The 19710-nt window shown below is 37.4% G+C and overlaps 2 protein-coding genes across 2 annotated transcripts; one reads left to right on the top strand and one right to left on the bottom strand.

Moving 5' to 3' along the window:
- Positions 1–19: 19 nt before the first annotated feature.
- On the bottom strand, positions 20–6025 carry fsaf1 (40S small subunit processome assembly factor 1). The gene is made up of 9 exons (XM_042503179.2): positions 5822–6025; positions 4018–4203; positions 3626–3726; positions 2408–2470; positions 2116–2211; positions 1924–2010; positions 1713–1747; positions 1173–1320; positions 20–366 (listed from the first exon to the last, which is right to left on the bottom strand). The coding sequence occupies exons 1-8, from the start codon at positions 5886–5888 to the stop codon at positions 1173–1175; spliced, it is 783 nt and encodes a 260-aa protein (XP_042359113.2). The 5' UTR covers positions 5889–6025; the 3' UTR covers positions 20–366.
- Positions 6026–6046: 21 nt separating this feature from the next.
- Positions 6047–19444, top strand: gnpat (glyceronephosphate O-acyltransferase). Its single transcript, XM_042503178.2, has 17 exons — positions 6047–6238; positions 7749–7940; positions 9292–9468; positions 9651–9780; positions 10038–10165; positions 11181–11256; positions 11601–11752; positions 11918–12048; positions 12965–13203; positions 13300–13398; positions 13802–13975; positions 14247–14326; positions 14416–14556; positions 15447–15546; positions 15642–15735; positions 16185–16246; positions 16335–19444. The coding sequence occupies exons 1-17, from the start codon at positions 6215–6217 to the stop codon at positions 16376–16378; spliced, it is 2043 nt and encodes a 680-aa protein (XP_042359112.2). The 5' UTR covers positions 6047–6214; the 3' UTR covers positions 16379–19444.
- Positions 19445–19710: the final 266 nt, after the last annotated feature.

Below are 19710 nucleotides of genomic sequence, written 5' to 3'. Positions count from 1 at the left end.
AAAACACGAGAAACGCAAATTGTTTTTTTTTTTGTCATTTATAAAAACAAAATAAATTAACTGTGATGGAATATGATTTATCAGTTTTGTGCATTTAACGTCCTGCCACTGTGTGTACGCTCGGGGTCCATTCTGGAGGTCGGTAAATTGGATTCTTGACTCAGCAGTTTGTCTCCGGGAACACCGTCTTATATTTTACTGCAGACAAGTCCTCAGCCTCACAGCGCACGTTGTATTCAGCTCTCGTCCACTTCCTGTGAACACTGCAAACGGTCCTGCAGTAAGCTCAGACGCTGACAGTGTTTTGGACACCAGTTCTTCCTCTGTGCTACTTGTTTCCCCGTCCTTAAGGATCTAATTGCTCACCTGCAAACATAAACACATGAACATGCGTTTCAGTCTCGACACATTAACCTTTGACTTCCAAGTGAAGACCAGTAGTTGTCCTCACTTTGGGTCACGTTATCACTTAATTCCCATTGTACTGTATCTCAAATCAGTACTTCTGTACTTAAACTTGGTTAAGTTTATGTTTGTGGCACATTTTATTATCAGGCACTGATGCTGCGTGTATTGTGTAAACTTTACAATCTGGACAGGCATATGGCTGATTTTATGATCTTCATTTCCATTAAATGCACAATGGCCGTGTTTGATCCGGCTTCCCATGGTCATGGAAAATTTAGAAAAGTCATGGAATTTTTGGAAAATCATGGACGTTTGTCATGAAAGTGTTAACCTTCTCTTGATAACCTTCCACAAAATGGAAATGCAAAATGAATTTCAGCCAATGTCGATGTGACGTAGCGCTCATGTGAGTCAATGTGTGAAAATGTTTTTGTGTTGAAAATGCTGATTTTCTCCCTTTGTGTCCTCACTCTCTTCGTGTTTACCTGTTAGCTGAAATTTTGTTAAAATAGTCTTGAATCTGAAATGTTTGACAAACAGCGATCAAGAAAAACAATTTTTTTATAATGCGTCCTTGAAAATTCATGGAAAACTTTTGAAACTTTATCCATGAAAATGTGTGGGAACCCTGCTGATTTCAGATGACACCATCGTATCAAACTCTGTGCAAGTTAGTACATTGTGTAGTACTCTATTAAGCGTACTAACTCAAGTATCCAATTTGAGATACAGCATTAGAAAATCAACTAGATTTACACACTCACTTATTTGCCTCTCTTTTTGCCTTTGATTTTCTGAATCTCCTTGGAGCTGAGGATCAGCATGCCGTTCTTGAAGCGGCCCACCTGACCTGAGAGGGCCGAGCCAGAACCAGAACCAGAACCAGAACCAGAGGACACCTTCTTCTTGTCCCTGACAAAGATGGCAGCACGGGAAAACACAGGTTTCAACCAGTGAGATGCAACGAGACAGCCTGCATTAATATGTTAACTGCCTATTTTATTTTGTGAAGAAAAATAATAGTGCTGCGTTTTCCACTCATGTATTATGATAAATTATGTTTGATGAAGGATGCGTTCCCAAGAGCTCCCAAGATAAAGGTAATTTCTGTACAAAATGTTGAGAATTTACAGATTCAAGGACACTTACAGAGAGAACATGCTTGCTGACATGTTGGTTTCAGTTTGTGTCTTTAAAATGAAATATTTCAATACTCCAGACCAACCTTCTGCCCTGTGATCTCTGCACATCAAATCCCAGAGAAAATGTTTACAGATATATTTAAAAGTGTCCATTTCACCCACCTTTGATTGCTCTGCTTCTTCTTTTTCTTCAGGTCCTACAGAGCAACAAGAAGAGTAAGTTTTTCTTCTAATTACCAGTGTATTGTTTAGTTTCATTCATGATTTCATGGAAATTGATCACGCCCTTAATTAACAAATTAAATTTGCTTATCAGTAAAGCTGGAACTGTTAGGTTTGAATAGCTGAGCCTGACTGATGGTGCAGGTCTTACCGGCTGAACTTCTTCCTTTGCTTTCTGCTTCTTCTCTTTGATCTGCTTCTGCAGCACCTTGTAGTTGACGTATTCCTTCTTCGGAGGCTGATTAAAAGAATTATTGAGACGCGAATGAGTCACTAAACTATTAAAAAAGGCTGTGAAGCTTATCAAATATGCACAGCACTTTAGAGAAACAGTTTTCCGTACTCTTGCTCCCAGCATGACGGCTCTGTCCTGCTCAAAAACACGCTGCTGCTCCTTCTTATAGCCTGTTATTCCAAAGCGATGGACCTCAAGGCGAGCCTGAAGCCACCAAACACAAAAACAGTATAAAGCCAAACATATCACAGAAAAAAATATATTACAGAATCACGAGATAACAATTTCCACATAGTGAGGCAGTAACAAAATGAAGCCATGACAAAAAATCACTTCACTACAGGACTGAAAGTTTAAACACAGAAAAAACACACACAGTGAATTGTGATTAAACTGTCACCTTTTCCAAATTGAGTTCTTCTAGTTTGCCGCTTTCCTTCTTCTCTGTTATCTTCTGAAGGGCCTTGAAGTGACGACAGCACATAACCAAAGGCAACAAAGACAAGAGGAGAGGGAAAGTGAAGCGAATGGATGTTGACAAGAAGAACATAAACGGAGAAGGTTAACTAGAGGTCACGCAGCAGTGTGGAGGAGGAGAGGTTTCAAAATGTCAAAGATGAAAAAGGTTCTGCATTTACACAAATACATTACATGGTGTAAAATGAAATGTGGAACAGGCCTTTAAAAAAAGACGAAAGTATCCTGTCAGTGCTAGTGACAGCAGTTACGTTTGTCATTAACTCTGTTTCTTCATCATATTGCAAAGAGGATGTTTTCACATCTCTTGCAAAACTTCACATCACTTTCCACCTTCTGCTCTCGCTAGCCAGACACGAAAGTGCCACTGCCGCTATTTCATCCTGTAAATCAATATATTTTGTACGAAACCAAAACTATTTGTCCTTTATATAAATACATTTGTTTTATAGAAAATGCAGTCCAATAAAGACACCTCAGAAGGGTGAAACTGAGGTTTCCAAGTATCCTGACATATTTTAGATTTAAACCTGGGTCACACAGATTAACCAACTTCTCAAATGTGGACTTGTAGATAGATTGATTAATGACGCAACAATAATTTAATAAGATAAAAGACAGAATACATTTTTTAAAAATCTATTCATTGTATTATTTGATATGTGCAGTTTGAGTTGGTTAACTGAATAAATGCAATGGTAAAATAAAACACCTTATAACAGGCAGTTTTCTATATATTCTGACACTTTATAGATCAAACGATTGATTGATCTATTGAGAAAATGACTAGCGCATTTATCTATAATGAAAAAATTCATTGGTTGCATCCCTTTTTATGTGCATACCATAATATAATGTTTTTAAATGCACACAGTATGGGGCAATGTAGACAGACATGCCCTAAATCTCAACTTTAAATCAGAATGTAACAATTTGTATTGGATCCAAAGTTTTCTATTATGGAGGCACATTTTCTGATGTATTACTGTTAGAGCTTTTCCACCAATAGTACAATGCACAGATTTACACCTGAAAACTGATATCGGTACCTGATTTCACAGGATTTGGCCTTCACGTCATTTATTTAAGGTAAACCTTTCTGGTAAAGTGCACAGAGTGAGTTAAAGTAAAATGGACTTACAGGCAGTCTGTCGGGGGCCGGTGTCTGCTTGGTTTTCAGTTTCTTTCTGGGGTCCTGGAATGTAACAACCTCAACCTGACTCACCTGCTGGATGGTTGAACCTAATGAAGACATGATAAGTTAAACCAATAAGAAAAGTAGGACTGGAGAGATGAGTGATGGAAGATGGGAGGCTAGAGGAGCAGAGAGTTTGAAAACATTTTTATGACGGCTTTGCATGTTTATGGATGCCATTAAGTTATTAATTATTGATAGGTATAAGTGCTAAATGTAGCATTTTAAAAGATCAATATGACAAATTATCTGGAGACCTTTGGCTTGATTCCTGGAAACAAAATGAGTCAATCGAGGATTTCTGAGTCTGTGACTGAGCTTGTTTTTCTGCTGCCCACCTGTGTGCTCAGTGTTTGGTTGCTGCTGCTGCTGCTGTTGTTCAGTTTCATCGTGATCTGCTCTGTTGTCGTCAGTGTTGCTGCAGCTATCCTTCACTGCAGGGAACTCTGCTTCCTCCTCCTCACATCTTTTTCGTTTTTTCTTCTTCTGAGACTTCTGCTTCTTTCTTGATGCTGGTCCGTCATCTGCACCATCATTCAGAAACATGGAGGTGAATTAAAAATCTCACCACCCAGTCCCTAAAATTTTTTAGTAAACATGTTTAACTTGTCTGTACTTTTGACACAATTTGCTCTGGTGAAGTGACAAAGAAATACAGTATAATATGATCACAAATAACAATCTGAGCAATATAAGATGACAACTCTGCCATAAATTCTACCTTTACAAAGCTACTATAAAAGCTAATATATACAACTATGTAGAAATTATAGAGGTTGTAGTCAGTGGCGGTGTTATAGACTGTAATTATTGCATTAGATTTTGCAGGTGTACCTAATGAATGAATCATATTAGTTATATTTTATTTATGTTAACAGTCTCCAGAAAGCAATCACATGTCCCACCTTAGGTTGGGAGGATAAAACAAACAATGCTGTCTGAAAAAGATCCACCTCCCTCAGGTGCAATCACTGTAGTTACTGGGGGGTACACTGCCCTCCTGATTTACCTTTTCATTGCAGTTTTATTCTCTCTTTGCAGGGCTTAAAAACAAACACATAAAGACAGAGGCAACCAACTGCTCTACTTTGAATAAATCTGCTGACTGCTTCTCTACGCTTGCTCCCATCAAGTAAGACAAGTCCAGTGCTTTCTTAACAACTTTTTTCCCCTTTTCTTTAAACTTGCTCCCTTATTCTCATTTAGTTTTTACTTATATATATTTAATTAGCATTGTTGGAGCAACTTCTCTGTGATTGCTTAGCATATGATAAAAACAAGTACAACTTAATGGCAACTCACTGCATTACTTGCATGAGAAGGATGAGAAAATGTAAGTAAGAACTTAATTCAGCCCAAATGGAAATGATGTGCAGCAGCTGCAGCACAAAGCAGCGAAGAGGGCAAATATAAAATGTCATGGTGCAAGTATAAAACTTTAAAGAATCCACACGATGCCGATAATATGAACAAGGTTAAAAGTGAGGATCATAATTTGCTCATCTATCAAGTTGCTTTTTGCTTAGTTTTTTTGTACTTTGTGTTACAAGGTAAGTGTATATAAACTCAGACTTTATGGGTTTGGGTTTTAACACTACACTTCTGAAAATGCATGGCCACTCCCTCTACCTCAACAAAACATATTTAACAGATTCTGGTTATGAAAAATTGTATGTTTTGGAGGTTTTATAGAAAACACGCCTTTAAAACCGCCCGGGTGTTCTGAGACTATTAAAAACTAATACAAAAATACATCCATTTAAAGTTGTCCCTCCACGAAGCCTTATCAAAAAGATATCACCCTCCCCCACTGCTTAGAAATATATTTGAAGTGCCTCCCCCGTTTTGCACCAGCCTGCCCTCTCATAAATAACAAACAGTCCCTTAGTGGCCAGCAGGATGTATACGATCCATGCTGGGGACGGACGGCTAACATTAGCAGGAGTAGCTAACATTAGCGTCGGTTCAGTAGTTTTAGCCGAGCTGAAGAACCATTATTAACACACCAGAGACACAATTCTTGTTTCTAAGTGTTATATTGTGATAGCAGACCCACGATAAAACAAAAAGACAGAACTGAAAGACAACAGCAGCCTTTTACAGTAGCTAGTAGAGTTAGCATAACTGGCTAACAGCACTTACCAAACTCATAAAGTTTATCCAAAACGTGCTCAAGAAACAGGCAGTCTTCGTCTTCTTTTATGTTCATTTTTTTGGGGGCTAATTGCACAAGGATTATGATAAAAAAAAAACACCCACAAAAAACAGTTGATAATTCTCGGGACTCTCTGATCACAGCCGAATGACAACAAACTGATAAAGCACGTGGGACATCCGGATTGGTCCTTTCCGGCTACCGTAGTTGCGGAAACGCCACGGAAATGCCAGTTTAGGGTTTACACACCCATGTGAAGTTCTCCAAGTGCTCTTATCGTTACAAATGTTAATATATCCAGAAGCAGGACCGTTTCAAATATTCCTGCACACATAACTTCACTAGATGCAGCGTGTTTGAGTCGTAAAGTGAGACGAAGAATGGCATCCAGCGCAGTTTACACGGTATGTAGCTTTGCTTTTCTGACCAGGGAGCTAAGCTAACTCAGCTAGCTGCTGCTGCTGCAGCTCTGTGCACTCTGACATTTCATTCAAACAGGTGAAACCCAAATTCAAGCTTTTCTGACAACACCGAATCAAAACACTCAGTCATGCCTTGCAGTTGTCACAGGAATATTCTATTTTTAAATTAATTTGGTGGCTAAGTATTTTTTGCTTTGCGGTGTTTTTTTTTTACTGCTGACATTACAAATGTTAAATACAGATGTTTAGTATTCGTCTGCTTACATTTTTATGTTCATGTAGGCTGCAAAACATTTTTGTCTTAATGTCACCAAAGCTAGACGACTCTTTGGGTTTCGGTCATCTTAGTTAAATATTGCTCTGCAAGCGTGTGGTGTTTCCTAAATTAACCAGTGTTTTTATACTTGTGTTTCCTCATATTTTAACTGTTTAAATAAAGGGCTGATTTCTTGCCTTAAAACATGCAACCCTGTAGCTGTAAGTGTTTCCCAATACGGCTTCTCTAGATTTTACTGTCTGTTAACTTTATATCCTATCTTGCAGAGATTGTAAGTAGGGAGGCAAGACTTTTTTTGGCTATGACTAAATTCAAGATGCTTATCACTAAATGTAGTTTAAAATGGTTGAAAACTGTATCAGTTTCAAGTGAAATCATTCTGCTTTACATTAAAATCAGCGTAGAATGGTAAAATACTGGGCTTTACATGCAGCGGTGGATGAAGTGCCTGAGGGCCACACTTGAGTAAATGTTTAGATTTCCTACCAGAAAATGACTTTGGTAGAAGTTAAAGTTACTTATTAGCATATTACTTGAGTAAAAGTCGTAAATTATTTGATATTTATTGTACATAAGTATCAAAAGTAATTTTAGGATATAAAATGTAATTTGGTATTGACAGTAAAAGTAGATGTTGGTAATAGAAAGCTCAGAATGTTGAGTTTGTTATTATTATTAAAGAAAATATTTTAATTATAAGTAAACTCAATCTGTCTTACATAAAAATGCAGTTAAATAATATAAATTGCAATATTAAAGTCAGTTTATTAAAGTATTTCAGTTCCATGGTACTTTTTCATCTACTCCATTTTAGATGAAAATATTGTACTATTTACTCCAAGATAGTTTGCACTTTTTAATAACTAGTTAATTTTGAAATACACATATAACATACAGAATGTAACAAATAATATATTAAGTATTACCATAGATTAAAACTAATAAATTGTAGATAAAATCACCTCAAAAAAGGTATAACATGATGGAACCTTTGTATTTTTTTATAATTTTTCTAATGTGGTATTGCGACTTCGCTTTTTTCTGGCCCTATCTCAATATGTACATATCAATACAAACATATCAAATTATGTATTTAGTCACTGCTTGGTGCTTTGAACTTGTCAAGAATGTACATTTGAAATACATGTTGTTACACTGAAAAACAGCTGAGAAATATGGATATATATGTCTGATTGTTATGTTTTCGCTTTATAGCACAGAGACCCTATGCTGAAGAAGAGAGATGACTTTGAGGACATTTTGGAGGAGAGGAGGAACTCCAGTGACCTGAGATACGCCCTCAGATGTTACACTCCGGTTCTTTACAAAGGAGTGACGCCGTGTAGCTCCAGCGTGCTGAAGAGCATAGTGCTTCAGTCTGATCAGCTGCACTATGTCATCAGTCAGGTAAGTTAGAGGCTGACTGACAGCGGGCTGACATTCTGGTTATACCTGATGGACGTGGTCTCAAGATTACACTCAAAAGTTGCCAGTTTAGTTAAGAGAAGTACTATTTTTGTGCTTTTTTATATTCTTTTTCCATTTTTGAGATTTAGTGACTGTGGCTCTCTGCTTAATCCTGACGACTTCTTGCATCAACTCTTACACAGAATTAGTAAAAAGTACAATTTTAAAGCTATTGTATATACATTTTATACACTCACGTTTTCATGTCTACAACAAATATGTATTTTATTTATGCTTTATTACAACCTATATTACCCTATATTTTAATTTCTGCACTATTTTATGTATTATATTCTCATTTTCTTAGTGGCGTTATTTTCTTTATAGACATATTAATGAGCATTGTTTGAGGTCGCCTGGGATCTGAGATTTCTTTGGTTGCTTCTCTGTAGTTGTTTTGCACATGACAGTAAATAACTTCAAAGCTGGTGAACTTAAAAGCTGTGAAAGGTAATAATGCCAGCAACACTTCTGGTATATAAAGCGACTTTATTGTAAGACAGTTAAGTTGCTCATACTGCAATCAATGCTTGAATTTTCGTCTCAGTAGGATTTCTTTCTTTCTTCATGCACTTTGGAAGGAGGTGAAATTGTGCCAGAAATCCCCACTGCAAACTAGAAAGTTGTAGAAAGTGGGAAAAAAGTGCCAGACATTGTATATATTTATCACATTTGAAAATCTTTATAACTTCTTCTCATAGAGGTATTTTTATGTGTCTAATGATCAAGGTAACTTATTATTTAGAATTTTTAAGGTGTCCTTTTTTTAAAAAAAAAAAAATTGACAAATTGAACCTCTACAAAACATGACAACAACAATATAGTCTGTACAAAAGGTACAAGTATTTGATTAAAAATATTAAATAGACAGAAAATCACACAGTAAAAAAGAAAAAGTAAATAAAAGAAAAATAAATAGAGGGAAAAGAATACAGATAGAATTTAAATATATATTGAGCCAGAGGATTTGGGGAAGTTTATATAGTTTATATAGTGATTTGAGAAGAGCTTTCAGTTCTCAGAAGAAAGATACACATATAGGAAGTGACTGAGAGAACTTCTGTTTGAATGAAAAATAGCATATAGAATATCAAAATCAATGATTATTTAAGAGCAATTTTGTCTGCATTATCATAGTAACAAATAACATCCCTGAGTTTAAAAGAGTAAACGTAGCTGGAGGATTCCAAGAAGTGAGAGTCAAGAGAGAAGTTTTGTGAGGAGAGAAATTGTGGATAAAGGAGAGCTTTAGGAATTTAGACCTCCAATTTTGTTTAAAATTATTTTCAAGGTTTCCAAAGAGACGGGGAAGACGACTGAAGACATTCAGGAGGAGGCGTCGGCCATCCTGGAGGAGATGGCTCACTCTCAGCAGCTTAGCACCATTCGCTTCTTTGCCTTCACACTCAGCAAGATCTTTAAAACCCTGTTCAGGAGCATCTGTGTCAACGAGGAGGGCATCCAGAGGGTGAGAACACACACACACACACACACACACACACACACACACACACACACACACACACACACACACACACACACACACACACGTGACACTAAAAACACACTGAGTGAAAAGTTAAAAACACTATTAAAGTTACAGACACATACAAATACACACCTAATCTGTTGTTTTGTCTTTTATGTTAGCTCCAACAGGCCATTCAGGAGCACCCGGTAGTCCTGTTACCCAGTCACCGTAGCTACATGGACTTCCTGCTGATGTCATACATCCTGTATACCTACGACCTGGCTCTGCCTGTCATCGCTGCCGGCATGGGTAAGCATTGGAAAGATCAAAAGTGTTTACGCTGAGTCGCCAGATTATGATGTATACAAGCTCCTAATGTTCAGGGTTTGGCGACATTATGATATTTTTTTGAGGCTGTGAAAAGTAGCGTTGGTGTAAAGTGCCGTATATTTAAAGGTATTTCATATGTTAAATCAAATAAGAATGTAAATAACACTCCTCACTATAACACAGTCCAACACCATCACTGTCTGCACATGAACCTACAGTTTTTTTTGTCCCTGCAGACTTCATGGCGATGAAATTTGTTGGGGAGATGCTGCGGATGTCCGGCGCTTTCTTTATTCGGAGGTCGTTTGGTGGAGACAAACTGTACTGGGCCGTCTTCTCAGAGTACGTCAGGACCATTTTGAAGGTGAGGATGCTTTTTTTTCTCATTGCTAAAAACTCTTTTGTCCTAAGCTTGAGGCGAAGTGACATTTTTTGTAGACATTTAAAAGGATGGTAATTATTTAAAATTATTTAAAAATGAATCTCGGAGAAAATATCCAGACTAACTAAATATTTAAAGTTATTCTAAAGAATTATCATTAGAATTTTAAGCACTTTTTTCATGAAACATGGTTTTTTGGCCATAACTCAAGAATTCATACACTATCAATGACAAGATTTCACACAAACGTCTAATAGGATAAAATGATAACATTTTAATTCCAAAAGGTCAAAGGTTAAATTCACTGTGACATCATAATGTTCTGCAAAAACACTTCTCTCGCCAATATTTAACATGAGATCTCAGGAAACGAAGGAAAAACACTAATCTCTGGTGTGGAACTTGAAACTGTGCTGGTTGTGCAGATATTTTTTGCTGCCTTGTTGAAGATTCTATAATTCTACAATTTCATTTAGCAGACGCTTTTATCCAAAGCGACGTACAACACAAGCAAGAATTTAGACTGAGGGAAAAAACCCTTAGTAAGTGCAAAAAGTGCTTCAGGTGTGATTGGTCACAGGTATTGCCGTCTAGTGGCAGAAGAAGTGCCGCACAGCCCCCCCCCCCAAAAAAAAACCAAAAGTAATAACCAGTAGCGATCTCAGCATCTGAGATTCAACAATCTCAGTATCACTACTTACGATGACAGTCAACATACAACATCACACAACTTTGTCAGTGCTAGATAATCATTAAGTGCTGGGTTTTGGACCATCTGACTTAATCTACCCCAAAGGGCAAAGAGGAGAAGAGTCAGGTTAAGTGCCTCGGTGTTCTCGGAACAATTGAGTTTTCAATTGTCTCTTAAAAGTAGATGTATGTGAAGCGTCTTTTTTTCACAGACGTGGATGTAAACTGTACGTGCATCTTGAGTGTTTCATGGAGCCATACATCAATAAGGCGGTAATTCTAGTTTTATCTTTCTTTTTCACCTCAGAATGGATTTGCACCAGTTGAATTTTTCCTTGAGGGAACCAGAAGCCGGACGGCCAAGTCTTTGACTCCAAAGTTAGGTAAGTTAGAAAATCGCCCATCTGTACATGGGAAACCTAAATTATTTTAATCTACATGTCACCTGTTGAACATCTGCAGTCAGATTATTAATGAGAGTCAGATTAAATCCTGTGTTTTAGTTTTTCTTGCCAGCAATTTTTTTTGTTAAAACATGTATGAAACAAAAAAGTCCAAATATTATAAAAAGAGTGAATCCCAACTTCATGACTCAGTGTGTGTGTGTTTGTGTTTTTAATATTTCGATACAGTCCTGCAAACATTTCCCCTTTTTTTGTCGTGCAACTTATTTTCACAGTTCTTTGATCCATTTTGTTTAAACGTTTTCCTTCCTGTCCTCTCCCAGGTCTGCTGAACATTGTCATGGATCCGTACCTTAAAGGCGAGGTGTTTGACGTTAACGTGGTCCCAGTCAGCATCAGCTATGAGAGGATCTTAGAGGAGGCGCTTTATGCCCGAGAGCTGCTGGGTATTCCCAAACCCAAGGAGTCCACCTCAGTGAGTCATTTAAACATCTGATTTGTTCATAAATGATGATGGGAAAAAGGAACAATTACTATTCATGACTATGCAACACCTGTGATATATTTTGCAGCCTGAAAAGAGCCTTCACACATGTGCCGGCATTTCATGACATTGCCTTATTCTTTTTTTGTTTTGTAGGGTCTGATTAAAGCCAGAAAGGTCCTCAGTGAAGACTATGGCAGCATCCATGTGTATTTTGGTCAACCTCTGTCTGTCAGAAGTTTAGCCCAGGGCAAAGTTAACCGCTGCCAGTTCAACCTGGTACCAAGGTACGATACCTCAAGACTAAATGAAATGTGTAGTCTAAAAGAATATCTAATATATATCGTGTTTGCATTGTCCCGTCGGTCTTGCACCTCACTTCAAGGAATGAAATCAGGTACGAGAAAACCGATGAAATTATTTGTACGTCAATTATTCACCTTGTGTCATTTTAAATTTGTGAGTAAAACGTTTCCTCGCATGCCTCCAAGGGGAATAAAGAATACAGAAGCGAAGAAAATTCTTAAATTGGGCTTAACAACAGCAAACCTATGTCAAAACATATGTTTACAAACTCCTACACCTCTCATACAGTATAACAAGAGTGGCATTCATCCAGTCGTATGCTCAGTGCTTCCCAAACACGTGCATTTTTGCTAAAACCATACTCTTTAAAACTCACTGCACCGTGTATAAATGTTTGGACTCTGCTCATGTCTTCTATTAAGCAGAGTTCAAACGCATATGCTTGCCCAGCCACATTACTTGTGAGTGGTTGAGGTTGTTAATGCCAAGTGTTTTAAGCACTTTTAGTGAAAATGTTTGGAGAGTACTGAGTATGAAACTGGATGCCACTCAAATGAGAGTTGAAACGTCCACTTGCCTATGATATAGCACCTAGAATTACCAAGACCTGGATGACTGTAAATCTTCACCAGCACTTTAAAAAAATCCAATTTCTTTTTTTTTTAATTTCTATTTTTATTCTTGAAAACTGACCTAGAGCCTGCTTTATATCCTAGGAGGGCCGGATGTCTAAAAAGTATATTGGAACTATATCTTTAATATCTTAGATGAGTTCAAATTAAATTAATGCAGTTTAACTATAAATACAGTCTACCTTTATTTTTTCTGTGAAGGATTTACAGATGCAGTTAAACAAACAAAAAAAACATTGATTAACTGTAAGCTTTCTGTTTCCAGACACATTCCCAAGAGACCTGGTGAGGACATCCACAACTTTGTGAATGACTCCGCTTACAGGCTGGTGCGGGCCCAGGAGGAGAACATGGTCCTGAAGCCGTGGGTCCTTCTGGCCTCTCTGCTGCTACAGAACCAGGCGGAGGGGCAGAAACAGGGGATGATGCTGGACGAGCTGACTACACAAGCTGCGTGGCTCCGGGATCTTTCCCGGCAGTACGGAGCGTTCCTCCACTGGCCCGGTACAGTATGAGCCCAGGACTTGCGTATTCACCCTCATACTGCAGGCTCTCTGCGGGCTCAAGAGGGTTATTCTGATTTTTCTGTCTCTCCTTCAGACCACGTTGCTCCATCAGAGGTAGTTTCCTCGAGTCTTTCCCTGCATCGAGGCTTAGTGAGGATCTGTGAGGGAAGAGTCCAGCTCGCTGTGGAACAAGGTTTGTACTAATTTGTTTATTTTTGTTGCCCTGATTTTTGTATTTCTTATCTGTGTGCCATGTTTTGCCAGTGTTTATACATGTACAGCATTTGTCAGCGACAACTAAATTTCTCCTATAAAGACATATTTTATCAAATTATTTTTTTAAAATGAACTTTTTATATTGTCATTCCTTATTTATAGGGCAGCCTCCACTTGAGGGTGTCACAGAAGGAGATATAGTAGTCAGCAACCACATGAATAAACACTTAAGCCAGCATACAACTAAAGTGTAGTGTTTCATGAGCGATATATTAAATCTTCATATAATGCTATGAATGCATAATAGATTCAAGTTTTGCAAAAATGCATTAAAACAACTGTTTTTGCATCTTCTGATTTTAAACTTTGTCCTGACGCAGGAGGACCAGCGGGGCCAGGGGGGCCTCACAACGCCGTGACTCCTGAAGAGGAGCTGTTGAGTCAGGCAGTCATCATTCTCTCCTGCGCCTCCTACAGGAACCAAGCGCTGCACGTCTTTCTGCGACCGGCTCTGCTGGCCTCAGCCATCCACACTGCATCTTCCAACCAGAAACGTAGGGCCGACACACACACAGTTTACCTGTTAATGTGCTGCTGTCTGCCTGTATGAACATCATTATATTATGTGATAAAAGAAAACAGTCCATGTAAGTAAAGGAGAGAAAACTACACATTACATTGTTTTAAAGGCTCAAAAACTCAAGTCAACTTTCATGCTTTTCAAGGAATTTATTTTTACACCAAAAAACGGATTTTACAGGCATTAAAATGCATATTGGCTTGTTCTAGTGCATGTTATTATTATTATTATTTTTTTTTTTCCAGAGGAGGTCTTCAACAGTTTCAGCTTCCTAAGAAACATGTTCTCCAATGAGTTCATCCTCTGTCCTGGAGCTACAGTGCAGGTGAGGAAAAACACGATGTGAACACCAACAACATATTAAGTAGATTGCGGTATGAATTTCATATTTCATTCATGCTGTGCGTCCTGTAGGACTTTGAGGAGGCCTGTTACCTGCTGGTGAAGACTGGAGCTCTGCAGGTCACCCACCAGGAGGTTCTGGTTACAGAAAGAGGGCAGAGAACACTGGCCTTCCTCACCAGCATGCTGGATCCCTTCGTACAAGGATACCAGGTGAGCGAGACGCACACAGCACTGTTTTGTAAATGTTTTGTCATGTCTTGTATACAGTCAGATAGGTGTTTGCATAGTAAAATCCATTAAAGAGAGTGTGTGCAAGTTGGATTAAAGCACCTAAACTTAAAAAGACTTGAATGGGCAATGTTTAATTTACTTTTGGTGTATTATAAAGCTTTATATATTTTATATTTTTCTTTTTTAATCCCCCATTAATACAGTGGAGGAGGAAGTATTTAGCTCCTTAACTTAAGTAACAGTACTAATACCAATCTGTAAAAATACTCTGTTACTAGTGAGAATCGTGCATTGAAGATGTTACATAGTTAACAGTATCTAAGTACAACCAGGAAAATGTATTTTAAGTATTGAAAGTAAAACTACTCAATATAGAAAAATGTCAGTCAAATTATTTTATCAAAATCATTTAAAAATGAGAAGCAGCAAGTCCTTTTATTTGAGAAGCTGAGACCATGAAATATTTTTGCATGAAAAATAAACGAAGATGAAAATAGTTAACAAAGGATTTTCCAATCAATCGACTAATTATTTCAGCTGCACTTGCGTATTTTCATTTTCTTTGTTTATCTGCAAAAATCCTAATATGTAAAGTAACCAGTAACAAAAGCTGTAAAATAATTGTAGTAGAGTAAAAAGCACAGTACTACCCTCTGTAGTGTATTGGAGTAGAAGTTGAAAGTGGCATGTGATTAAAATACTATAGTATTTCAAGTTTGTACTTAAGTACAGTACAATGCATCTTTGTTAATTTTTAAAAATAAATTTATCATAGAGCTCCAGATGTGTGGAGCTACGTGTGTGTGTTACACTTCATTTGTCCTCCAGGGGGTGGTGTTAACACATCGTGTGTGTATGTGTGTTTTCAGGTGGTGTGTCGCTTCCTGTGCGAAGAGGCCACTGAGTCTTTGACAGAAAAACAGTTTATTCCCGCCGTCCGGAAGTTCATCACCAAACATCTTTTAGCAGGTTTCTCTCTCTCAGATGATGTCTGCTTGTGTTTTTACCTCAGCCTTTCACAAAATGTGCTCACAGTGTGTTGTACATTAATGTCTGTTATACAGGTAGACTGAGACACACTGAGGTGTTGTCGTCTGACCTCCAGAAGAACTGTCTGGCAGCTTTTCTACGACTCGGAGCTGTGCGGAAAATCAAAGGGTATGTTGGTTTTGATCATCTTCGTGTCCCTGAATGGTTGGATCAGCTCAAACAACAACCAAGGTTAAAGAACAACAACATTTTAATAAGTTATTCAGAATATCAAAGAGGGAATAACATCCTCTAGAAAGCCTGCTTCTCCAAACTGGGAGTGTGCTGACTGACATCTACTCCGTCATATATTATCTATGGACAAGTACCTCGTACAACCCCACTTTAAAAAAAATCGAACTGTCCCTTTAGGGTGAAAAGATGATCATAAGATGTCACTTTTTTTCAGTCACCTCCTATGGCATCCAGCCATGGAGACAGTTTGGGTTTTATTATTATTATCATCCACAGAAAACACTGATAAAGCTTTCCACTGAAACTACTTTCTATCAATGAAATAGTCCCTATGAACTACAACTATATGTAGAACAGAAAAATAACCAGTGTTTTGATTTCAGAGCGGAGCAGGGGACGTTAAAGGTCAACCGGGTGATGGTGAACTCATTGGAAGACACTCTTGGTAAGAAACGAGCTGTCAGTTAAACACCCAGCAGGAAAAAACGCTGTTTTCTTTCTCACCGAAACTGTAAACTTGTCTCTTTATTTAGGAGGAAAACTCCCCACTCAGAAAGCTGTCATCGCTCGCCTCTAATTCACTGACCTCATTAGCCTGCGAAGGGTCGAGTCTCTCCACCTTCATCGACGACGTCTCAGCTGTCCTCCGTCCGGCTCGTCTCAGAGGCGCCGCAGCCAAACTGCCTCTATGAGAGATGGAACAAAAAAATCTGGTGACGGCTCAGTTTATTTTATTTTCTCTCTTCACCTCTCTTTTTAATACATCTTATTTCTCTCTCTCTCTCTCAATTCTTTCTATTAAAAACCTTTTATAAATGGTCACAGAGCCAGGTGATGAGTAAGGCGTCATTCTGGAAAACTGACCTTTAGTGATGAGCAGCCTCGTGAAAGCTTCTGAATGTGCCGGCTCCACTCAGGATAGTGGCCATTCTCCATTAATGCATTTGATGTGAATCCTTTAACACTCAGCGTGGCGTTTCTTTGTGTTATTCCCGGTCTGTTTATTAGCTGTTAGCCTTTTTTTTCTGAGCACTTTACGAAATTTATTCATGCGATGCGGTGTGGATCTTAACACTCTTTCAACACTGTTTTCTCCTTTTCGTTCTTTTTTTTTGTGGAACAGAAGTTGCTAAAATTGGTGAATACAAAGATTTGGGGTGTAACGTATTTTAGCTTTAGGTAAACGATTATTTTCTTTTGTACTGTCTAAATAGCTGATATTTTTGAGTTGAATTGCCACAGACCTAACACCTACTTGAAAAATACCTTATGCCAGGTGTCATTGTTGGATTTAAACCACCCTCAGGCCTTTTGCCAAACACTCCGAGCTTCATTTGTCTCTGTTTACAAAGTGGAGATAATGCTACAAGCATAATGCCAGTTTTTGCCAAACTCCATGTAAAATTAAAGTAAGTTATACTGAAGCACTACCAGCTACACCAAAGGAACAAGTTTGAATTTTTGTTGGCTGTTTGAGATAACATACACACGTTCTCATGTTCTCAAGTCTAAAATAGTGAAGTTCATAGTTACTGAATTCAAGTCAGAATGTGTTTATTTATTTTCAAAGCGATACACACTGGATATAATTTTGTTACATGGGGAAGGAAGGAAGGGCCCAAAAACCCAGAGGGATAGTAAAAAGAGCTTTAAAATTTTAAGACCAACAGGTGATTTTTTTTTTTAACTCAGGTCACTCTACTTGGCTGATGTGTTCAGAAGGGTGGAAATTTGATTAATTTTTCTGAATTAGATTAGTTTAAAAATCCTTTTTTGACACTATTTATTTGTTAATTAACCAGCAATGTTACCGTCAAAACCCTTTCTAGTGCTGACAGCAGATTTGGGGTTTTACAGGCAGAGCTGCTTTTGGATGCAGAAAATAATCCTCTTTGGTTGAGTTAAACCTTGTAGTGGAATCAAACAGCCACAGGTTGTCAAGCACTTCCGAAACAATTCTTATAATAATAATAATAATTATAATAATAATATTAATATTGTTGGTGCCAATATAGAGTTTCGGTGACAATGCCAGCACATTTTTGATTCCTCCCTTTGAGGGATGTAAACATGTTCTCTACAAGATTGCTTTTTTCCGTTTACAAAATAAGCCAGTTTCTCAAATACATTATTTTAAATTTTGTCAACACATAAAAAATCCATTCAAGAACTCTGATAAATTTGACAGGTTTAAAAATAGCGCCAAAAATTAGCAAAAACAACAGCAACAAGGATTTAAATGGAAAGTAATTCAATGCCAACTTTCTGTACTTGACACTTGGAGACGAGGACACAACCTCTTAATTCCTCTGCGAAAGGAATACTTCACCTCCAAAATGATCATTTGTATGTAAGTCATCTCTTGAATCTGTTCACAGAACTTTCTCGCGTGCCTTCACGGTGGAAGACGAATTGAAAAATGCAGAAGATTCTTGATTAATTAAAGTTATAGAGGGCTGCATTTAACAACAGCAAAACAAAATCAAAACATCTATTTAGAAACTCACACAACTCGTTCAGTATAATACGAGACTTATTTATTTATCCAGGGGTAAGATCAGCACTTCCCAAACAAATGCATTTCGCCAGAACCCTACCATTTCAAATGTTTATGCATAAATGACCCAGGCATGCTACTTGTCTGCGCATGAAAGTCTTTTTAAATTTTACAGTTTAAGCGACAATGACTTGATAAATGAGACTTGGGTTAAACTTCATGAGTTGTATGAGAGTTTGTAAACAAATGTTTTTGATATAGTTTGCTGTTGCTAAATATGGCATGCAAGAAAAACAGTTTTCTTCATGAATTTAACGTAACATGTAATAATCAATCAATCAGTCAATTAGAATTTATTTGTTTAGCACTATTCATAAAGCAGATTATAACACAAAGTGCTTCACACAGTGAAAGCAACCTAATTATGAAATAAAATAAAATAAAATAGAATAAGAGTTCATCATAAATAAAGGTTCAGTTGAAAGCCAAACTAAAAAGGACTTGAGTTTGTTTTTAAGTTATTAATTTAAGTCATTAATACAATTACTTATTACAAATAATTATTTTCAGAGTGAAATGTTTTGTTGAAAATTGTGAACTAGTCTCATCTTTCTAAAGAACTGTGTTTTAGTAGTTTGACTCTTTAATGAACAGGTCTGACTGAATGACTGATGATACATCGGAAGATTACAGCTAATATAAGTCTAATGCTCTTACATTAAAATGTCAGTAAAGCCCAGTTTAGCTTATCTGCCAACCTTCAAAAGCTTACATTTCAAAATCAAAAATTATCACAATATAAATTCCACCTCCATCTTCTTTGATCGCCAAATTTCCCAGACACTAAACTTGACTTTGAAATTTGAAAACACTTCAGAGCAGCTCTGCATCCGAAAAACTGATGTAAAACAACAAATCTGCACGTCAACATGTTGTCCAAAGTGCAAGAGTACAGTGAGTGTATTTAGCTTTTTTCAATAACAGCTTTTTATACTGTATAACGTCTAAATATTTGACTCCTTGTGTGAGTGTTTGTGTGTGCACTCTTTTGTTTAAGTCTGTATGTGTGTGATGAGGCCTTTTCGTACTGATTGTACAGGCTAATGAAAAACAAAAGCATGTTAATAAAGTGTTTTGAAATACTAATTTCAGCCCAGATTCCATCTCTTTTGTAGATAAACTGGGGTCAACTTACTCAGATTGATTGAAATTCACTCCATCGTCTCAGTGTTTGTTTGATACTCAAAACTCTTGTGACCAGCAGCCGGGAGAAATGCTTTGATCCAAACTGATTAAAATATGATGCAATCATATTTAATCATGCTGATGTATTCAAAAAAAGTAACAGAGAAAATCTGAGTTTTATACACTTTGAACAGGAAGTAAGATCTGGTCAATTTACAAAAAGACAC

Source organism: Plectropomus leopardus, chromosome 16 (assembly GCF_026936395.1).
Source record: "Plectropomus leopardus strain MGB_pleo_1.0 chromosome 16, ASM2693639v1, whole genome shotgun sequence".
Classification (NCBI taxonomy): domain Eukaryota; kingdom Metazoa; phylum Chordata; class Actinopteri; order Perciformes; family Serranidae; genus Plectropomus; species Plectropomus leopardus.
The sequence above is the reverse complement of the archived record's forward strand: the minus strand, read 5'-3'. Positions and strand labels throughout refer to the sequence as shown.